The following is a 7,925-nucleotide window of genomic DNA, read 5'->3' as shown; positions in this document are numbered from 1 at the left end:
AAGAAATGGGGAAGCTGAGTTGAATTACAGTGAATTTAAGAGCCCTGAAATCATGATGTGCAAGAGTCTGGCTCAGAAGCAGCCTACAGAATCATTTGAAGTGAGAAATTTAAAACTAAAATACCTTGTGCTTAGCCTTCTGTACCAGGGTTAACTGACTATTATACATCCTAAGATATAAACTGCATCACTAAAATGAGCATTTGAGACAGGTAACTCCCATTAACTTAAGTGAAATCATCTCAAGTCTGCACTCAGCCAAATCCCCATGTAAAAGTGAGCCGATGTCTGGAAAAACTACACAAGGATACTGCATATATAATCTTTAAATCCCTTCTTTTAGCGAAAGTATACAGAAGTACAAAAATGCTATTCTAAAATACTGGCCCTTACAAACTGGTACAAAAAGTTTTCCTGCTAAAAGAAAGCAGCAAGTATACAGATCAAACTGCTCAGTGACAGGTTCCCTAGCTTCAGTGACACCCAAGAACTTTAATTACAACATATACCTAGAGCAGTAGCTTCAAAACACTGCATGAAGGAAAAAGGCCCAAGAGCTATATCGGGGTCGGCAACGTTCGGCACGCGGCTCGCCAGGGTAAGCACCCTGGCGGGCCGGGCCAGTTTTATTTACCTGCTGAGGCGGCAGGTTCGGCCGATCGCGGCCCTCACTGGCCGCGGTTCGCCGTCCCGGGCCAATGGGGGGGGCGAGAAGCGGCGCGGGCGAGCAATGTGCTTACCCTGGCGAGCCGCGTGCCGAACATTGCCAACCCCTGAGCTATATGGTCCATACAAGGAAATCAGTACGACTCCATTGGAGCGGTGAACCTACTGAAACACAGCCATCACTAAGACAATAGGGATTTGATACACTGTAGAGGGACACCCTCAGATAACTTAGTCAGTAAGCAAACCACCACCTCAAATAGAACATATGCTGGTTAGCTCCAATTATTTCCCCTTCCAGCATCTGTCACAAGTTCCATCTACAGAGAATAAATATGAGTGCCAATCTCTCCTGGAATGACTATGCGTAGAAATCCTACTAACAAAATGCCATAACATATTTTAATGGCGTGCTGTCACTGAGCAGAACAAGGGGCAAAAAGAGTTTCACCGAAACAGCATGTTTGTCCGGAAAAAGGACAAAAAAAAAAATAGAGCAGAGCCCACCAAACAGCAGCCAAATTCAATCCCCAGCATTTATCCCAAGGCAATGAGAGAGTCTGAAGCCTTCTCTGAATTTCATTATGTCTTTTCATTGAAAGATATATTTAAAACAGTTCCTTGATTTCTTCTGGGTTCAATTCTAAGAAATTCATTGCAACAGCTAAATACCAGATCGATGTCAAGTTATAAGTGGGTGGGAACTCAGCATGTTTTGGGGAGGATCAGATTGGATCACAAGTGGACATGCTCTCAAATCACTGCCCAAAAAGGTAAGCAGTGCAGCCAAGTTGCATATGCATTAACGTGAAGTGCCACGTGATTTCAGACACCACCTGTTCACTCCAAGTTTCTCCAAGGACATCAATGATCCCTCTAATTCCATTTAAAAGTTACCTTGTGATCCTGCCTACAGGTACATAATTCATAATAAAAGTCAGTCTGCATGATCACTTCCCCAAGAGAAGTATTAGTTGACTCAGGTGTCTTCAGAGTATCCTCCTCTCTTTGGTTACACTATCTAGAGTAGGTGGGGTGGACACAGGCCGAGGGTCCTGGACCGCTGTGGAATTAGCGCCACAATCTACATAGTGATATGTTTCCAAGGAGCTCTGAGTCACATGGCCGATGTATGAGATTTTCACTGATGTTCTGGAAGAGAGAGATTCAGTTCAGCTCAGATAGGACAAGTAATATTTAATTGGCTTATTAAATGTAAAGACACTAATCTGGGAAGAGATTATGAAAATATCAGACAGCAAAAGGAGTGGCACTGCTTTTTAGTTATCTCCTTCCCCTCAAAAACTGCTGACAATCTTGGGCATTTATACAGCACTTATCACTGTGGTATAGAGGTACCAAGATAAAGGAGGTTTGTTAGTTTGTGGGACATTTTTCTTCTTTATCAGAATTTGCTTAGGTGCATATCAGATTTTCACACTTATGCAACTAAGCTTTAACTGTTCTGCATTCTTCACAGCTGTTGGGGCCAGCAGCCTGCTGCAAATACACTCACCATACTCTTAAAGAGAGGCAGCAATCCACAGCTGACTGTGCCCTAGTTAAAAGTGGAATCAAACTTCCCATGCCAAAAGCGGAGACTGACATCAGAAGGCACAAGGAATAGGCACATATAGCCCTCCCCTCTGCTGCTAATGGAATAGAGGAGAAAATATGCCCCTTTAATAATCAAAGGCCCACCCAACTTCCACAGCTTTTCTTTGCCTGCAGCCAGGGCTTGTCTCTGCGGCCCTTATTCGCCTGGCTAGCCCTACTGCAGTCAATCAGGATACTCATGAAAACAGAGCTAGAGATTAGGCCCCTAGATCACTGTGATAGGAAACTGTATGATAGATACTGAAAGTTTCTTCTGATACAACCATCACCTGCTTTGCCATCCCCCTCCCTCTCCCGGTTCTTCCATCAACTGTCCTCTCCTACAGAGGGTAACCCACACTTTCACATCCATATCTCCTAGCAGCTGGCCAGACCTCCAGACACATGGAACTAGCTTGGGATGCTTCCCAGAAGGAATTGGTATGCAGTGCTACAGGTTTAACTCTCACAGTGTTAGCAACAGTGCTAGTCCCAAACCCGGATTAAAGAGGAAGGTTCTGCTGTTGGGTTTGTGACCCACTAAGGTAAAACCTTACTGCAACAGCAAGAGTCCAGTTAAAACCAAAACTTGAAGACGGTAGGTGCAAATGAAGCTCAAAATGCAAGTATGACAGATCTCAGTGAAAGCCAAAAGGAAGCAGATATCTCAAGACATCAAATCCTGATGACCAAATCTGCACATCTGGAAAGGAGTACCACAACTAGCAAGCGATCAATGAAGGAACTGGACTGCCCAATGTGTCAGCAGAAGAGAAGGAACTCAAGTCTAAGTAAGGCTGTAATTTTGTCACTGCAATTCCATTTCCAGTGCAGTAGAGCATAAGAAGAATTACATACCTCATGAAGATCGCTATGTTATGCACCTTGACCTTGGGTAATGTGCAAAAGAAACTGTAAGAGACCAACACAGAGAAACATGTTGGAAGAAAGACTAAAACAGAGTTTGATCCATAACAAACTTTAGAAAGGCATTTTAAAATTTCTTGGGCATCCTGGAACTCCCTTTTTGCTTTGGGGCTGTTCTGGCTGAACTGTCCGGAACATTTAACAATTTTTTTAATATTTGAAAAGTGTGGCACAGATGACCTGTCGGGTCTGATATTTTTGACCAACAAGGACTCGTTAAATAAAGCTGTAGGAGTCAGATCTGTTTACTCAGTGATATCCAATTTAAGCAGATTCTTTGCATGAAATGTAGAGATAAATAATAAATAATCCTTACTACACATAGGAGAAAGGTCCACCCATCTCTGATTTCACAGTGAAATTCACCTGAAAAGGACAAGAGAAGACATGTTCAGCAAATAGTATCATGAATCAGAAGTTAAGAGATGCAAGTGACCTGGGAGGGATAGCTCAGTGGTTTGAGCATTGGTCTGCTAAACCCAGGGTTGAGAGTTCGATCCTTGAGGGGGCCATTTAGGGAAATGGGGGTAAAAAAAAAAAAAAAAAAAATCTGTCTGGGGATTGGTCCTGCTTTGAGCAGGGGGTTGGACTAGATGACCTCCTGAGGTCCCTTCCAACCCTAATCTTCTGATTCTGATTCCAAACCAAGTCAGGTTATTCCCAACAATACGTTCTCCAGTGCTTTGTTCAGTCCAGCTATAAGAGACTCTAGTCTCTTTGCATCTATTTCACCATTCAAAGCCTAATCCACACAACTATCACCGAGTTAGGAAACAGAGTAATACCACAGTTGAAATTTGTCATGGGGCAGGACCCAACAATGCTGTAAACTGAGTGTCTTGGCTTGGTTATAGCTGTGCTGTAGATGAAGGTTAGTCACTACATCTCAGTGTCAGGAAGGTTCTCCTTCTAGCCTAGATTCTCCCGTGTTTAGTTTCATCCTATTACTTCTAGTTATACTCTAATTTGACCTCTTTAGACAAATTTCTCCCATTCACAGCATTCAGATATTTGTCAACCAACACACCATGAGTGACACTTAAACCAGTTTCTTTTAATCCTTCTTCCCAAGTCAGCCCCTTTCACCCCCACAGAAGCATTTCTGTTTGGATTTCTCCAGTTTATAAGCATCTTTTCCCTGGAACCCAACAGATGCAGCCTTGCCAGAGCTGAACAGAAGGAGATTACCTTGGCATAACACTTCTTTATAGTGGTTCCAAAAGCTGCATCGGGTTGGGTTTTTGGGGGGGGGGGGGGGGGTGCCATATCACTTGGCAAGCACTAAGACTTGTAGTTTTTAGTATTATCGCTTACCAGTTACTTCTTGACTAAACTGTCCAGACTCACCTTGTCTCATCCAACTTACTTGGTTAACTTTTGTAAAAACAGTTCAAAGTTCAGTCATTAAAACCATCAACCTCCCCAGTGTCTATCCAGCATTTTCTTCTTTCACCAATATATGTAGTAGACCCTTCATTCCTATTAATTCATCCTGTCTTTTTTGAGGGGCGAGGGGGGATGGGACGGGGTGGGAGAGGATGCTAGATTTGTTCTTTTCCTGTCAGCCCTAACATCTTTATTCTTGTCTAGTCCCACCCCAGTTCTCCATTTCCAGTACAGGGTGTGTTTAGCCACACAAGGAACTGGTCAGAGATGTGAAGCCTCACTGGTGATGTCTCATCACTTGCATTTTAATGTAGCTGTGGGTCCCATCTGGTTCATGCACAAGCTGGGAGGAGAGGAAGAAGGGAAGGTGTCTCTCTCTGTGCAGAAGGTCCCACTCATTAGCAAAGGAGCCTCAGCCATAAGTCATCTAACTTTTTCAGTTGGAGCCATTTGGCTGTGGGTCACTTCCAAAGGCCAGTATCACCAGCAGTAGGGGACGGTTCAATATGCTCTACAGCTTAAGCCCCAGATCATACTCAAGAAAGGCTGTAATACCAGTTTGTCGCTCAGTGGCTGGATGCGGGACACGTTGGTAATCTGTTGGCTTCCAACCACAGTGTTCATGTACTGCACCTGGCTGGCGAGGCTGGCTACTGCAACCGAATAGAAATTGGAGTTCCGGATCCTCAGGGTGGTCTGTATCAAGAAAGAGAGAAGACATCAGAAGCCGAGTCCTCCAGAATCCAGCGGCAAACTCACTCAGACAAAGGATTAGACAGAGCTTTACCGTGATGGCAAGAATGACCATGGAGTTTTTCTGGTCGAACCAAACTTGAACCCCTTTGATGCCCTCATCATCCACAAGGACCGAGTGTGGAAACAGGAAGAAAATCACCAGCCCGGGTATCAGAAGGCAGAGCAGCACAGACAGCAGCACATAGAACTTCCTACAAGAGACATGAACATTTTACCCACTTTGCCCTAATACTGCACTTGTGACTGGAGAGGCTCAAGTTACAAACAGGAACGGATGTTGAAGGCTCCGAGGAAAGTAGGAAGCAGATTATCCCCATTTTACATATGCATGAACCAAGACACAGAGGGACTCAGTAACCCTCTGGCGCAGCCATGAGGAAACCACAGATCTGAGCTACCTGTATGGTCCCCATAACTGGGGCATCAGAGCACCTCACAATCTTTAATGTATTTATCCTCACAACATCCCTATCAGATGTAAAATAGCACAGGGCTATCATTTCCATGTGGAGAACCAAGGCACAGGGATGCTAAGTGACATGCCCGAGGTCAAACAGGAAGTATGTGGCAGAGCAGGGAAATGAACTCAGTCCTACCAAGTCCTAGGTTAGTGCCCAAACCATTGGGCCAACCTCACACACACACAAAGTCCTGGCTTGTTTGTTTAAATCCAATGGGCACTGTTTCCTCCCATACAATGAGAGACTAGATCACCAGCTGTTACTAATGAAGTTCCAGCATTACAGAAACTCTCTAAAAACCAGGAGAAGAAAAAGGAATGAAAGAACAAAGGATTCCCTGGGAAAATGACAAGTGCTATTCATAAACCACTCCCCCAGCTATCAGACAATGCACCTGAGCTTCCCTGGAGAAACATATCACAAATAATAAGTGCTACTATTACACGAATAAGATTACATTGGATAATGTGTCTAAACGGCTCAAATAAAGAACTGGAGGCCCTTTAAACTGAGGCATTTTACCAAAAAGAAAGGGATTGAGTGTACCAAAAAATGTAAACATGGCACTCAGAGTCATCCCCCCCCCCCCTTAATGTTTTCAGTCTGGTGCTTCTGATGCTGATAAGCCAGAGTTTCTTTTAAGTTTGTAACAGGCATGAAGTGGACTAGGTATTGGGTTTTCATGCACACCCCAAGAGTGGGAGTTAATGGGAAATATTTAGTTACAGCTAAAGAAGTGTTTGATGGCATTATCTTAGATTAAACTAAAGCATGGAAGGCAGCACAGAAGGAAACGCAGAGTCAGTGCAATATTTAGTTGTGGCAGCACAACCAGTCACCAAATAAGGAGCACACACATTTATTCTTCATGAGAAAGATTAGTGGACATGCGTTAGACTCTTTTACTCTGAACTTACGTTCTCTGGGGACGGAGCCTCTGGTCACTGTATGGTATTAGTGCCACCAACTCATTTACCTGCTCTAGAAGACAAAAGGAAAAAGCTTTGTCAGTTCCACCCATTTTCAAGGTCACTATGCACTAAGCTCCCTAAGACTGAGGGCATTGGAAATGACTAAAAGCTGCCAAGGGTTTCTGGGTATGCACTTTAATACTGTGATCCCTCAACATGAGAAGGAACATTCTTTTCTAGACTGTAGCAGACAATACAAATATCACTGTTACCTGTAGGCTAGGTTTGGATAAACAGTCTCATTGCTTCCTTGCCTTAACAGTTAAAGAACACCATGGGACAGATGGCCCCATGATGAGACTATCTAGCCCAAGAAACCTTTTCTTCTTAGTCCAGTGCCTTAAGATTCTCAAACACTATTTAGGAGCTTTGGTCTTGGGAAGTGACCAGGCTTTGAAGAGGGAACTTGTAAGGAGATGTGGGATGAGTACAAACCTAATTCAATGCACGCTTTTTTCTACACAAAAAGTTAATTCAATAACTTTTTCTATACAACAGGAGAAACTAAAACAGTAGCAGAAAGAGAAACAAGGGCAGCCAAGTACACTTCAGAAGAGATTTGGAAATCAAAGAGGGAAATTTTGAACCAGATCCTGAGAGGAATAAGAGTTTTACCTAAATAAAGAAGGTTTCTAGCCCATGTGTAAAATGCTTTGGGATTTAAGTTTCAATACAGATAGGTTCACCTGTGGGAATACAGCCAGTGCCTTGGCAAGTTGGGCAGGTGATGCTGTCCCGACCTGTGAACTCAACATACGGAAACTTGGCAATGTCTTCCTCACGATCTCTGCTGTCTAGTAAGTCCTCCTCATTCTCTCTTCTCTGCCTGGAAGACACATTACCCCCGAGAGAGAACAGACACCCCATGGCAACAGATGAAGAGTTGCTGGATGTCCTAAAATGAAAGTTGGGAAGAGCACAGCTCGTGATCAGATAGGGATTTCCAGAGCAGCCTGTCTGATCCCCTCCCTCCTTCACTGAGGGACAAGCTGCTCTTCATCCAGGAGGTATACCTCTCCGCTTTTATTCTCTCCCCTAGCCACACCGAGGGACAAAACCCTCCTTAAACGCTCCCTCCCGCAAAAAATGCCTCCTCCACCTGCGCTCCCCCCCACCCCAGTGGCCTCATTCCACCCCACTCATCCCAGAGATATAACCCCCC

General features: G+C 44.1%; 1 protein-coding gene across 4 annotated transcripts in view; it reads right to left on the bottom strand.

Moving 5' to 3' along the window:
* Positions 1 to 775: 775 nt before the first annotated feature.
* Positions 776 to 7,925, bottom strand: part of TMEM106C (transmembrane protein 106C) — a 7,639-nt gene continuing 489 nt past the window's right edge. For all 4 annotated transcript variants that reach the window (XM_026660776.1, XM_026660773.1, XM_026660775.1 and 1 more), the window contains exons 2-8: positions 7,450 to 7,658; positions 6,710 to 6,773; positions 5,363 to 5,522; positions 5,131 to 5,271; positions 3,506 to 3,555; positions 3,121 to 3,174; positions 776 to 1,818 (exon numbers count right to left, since the gene is read on the bottom strand). In XM_026660776.1, the coding sequence (XP_026516561.1) occupies positions 1,656 to 1,818; positions 3,121 to 3,174; positions 3,506 to 3,555; positions 5,131 to 5,271; positions 5,363 to 5,522; positions 6,710 to 6,773; positions 7,450 to 7,630 (813 nt within the window). In that variant the 5' untranslated portion in view covers positions 7,631 to 7,658 and the 3' untranslated portion in view covers positions 776 to 1,655. The remainder of the gene's footprint in view (positions 1,819 to 3,120; positions 3,175 to 3,505; positions 3,556 to 5,130; positions 5,272 to 5,362; positions 5,523 to 6,709; positions 6,774 to 7,449; positions 7,659 to 7,925) is intronic.

The sequence above is a fragment of the Terrapene carolina genome, unplaced genomic scaffold (genome assembly GCF_002925995.2).
Source record: "Terrapene carolina triunguis isolate 2854851 unplaced genomic scaffold, T_m_triunguis-2.0 Scaffold836, whole genome shotgun sequence".
NCBI classification, from domain to species: domain Eukaryota; kingdom Metazoa; phylum Chordata; order Testudines; family Emydidae; genus Terrapene; species Terrapene triunguis.
Note: the sequence above shows the minus strand (reverse complement) of the source record. Positions and strands in the feature narration are given on the sequence as shown.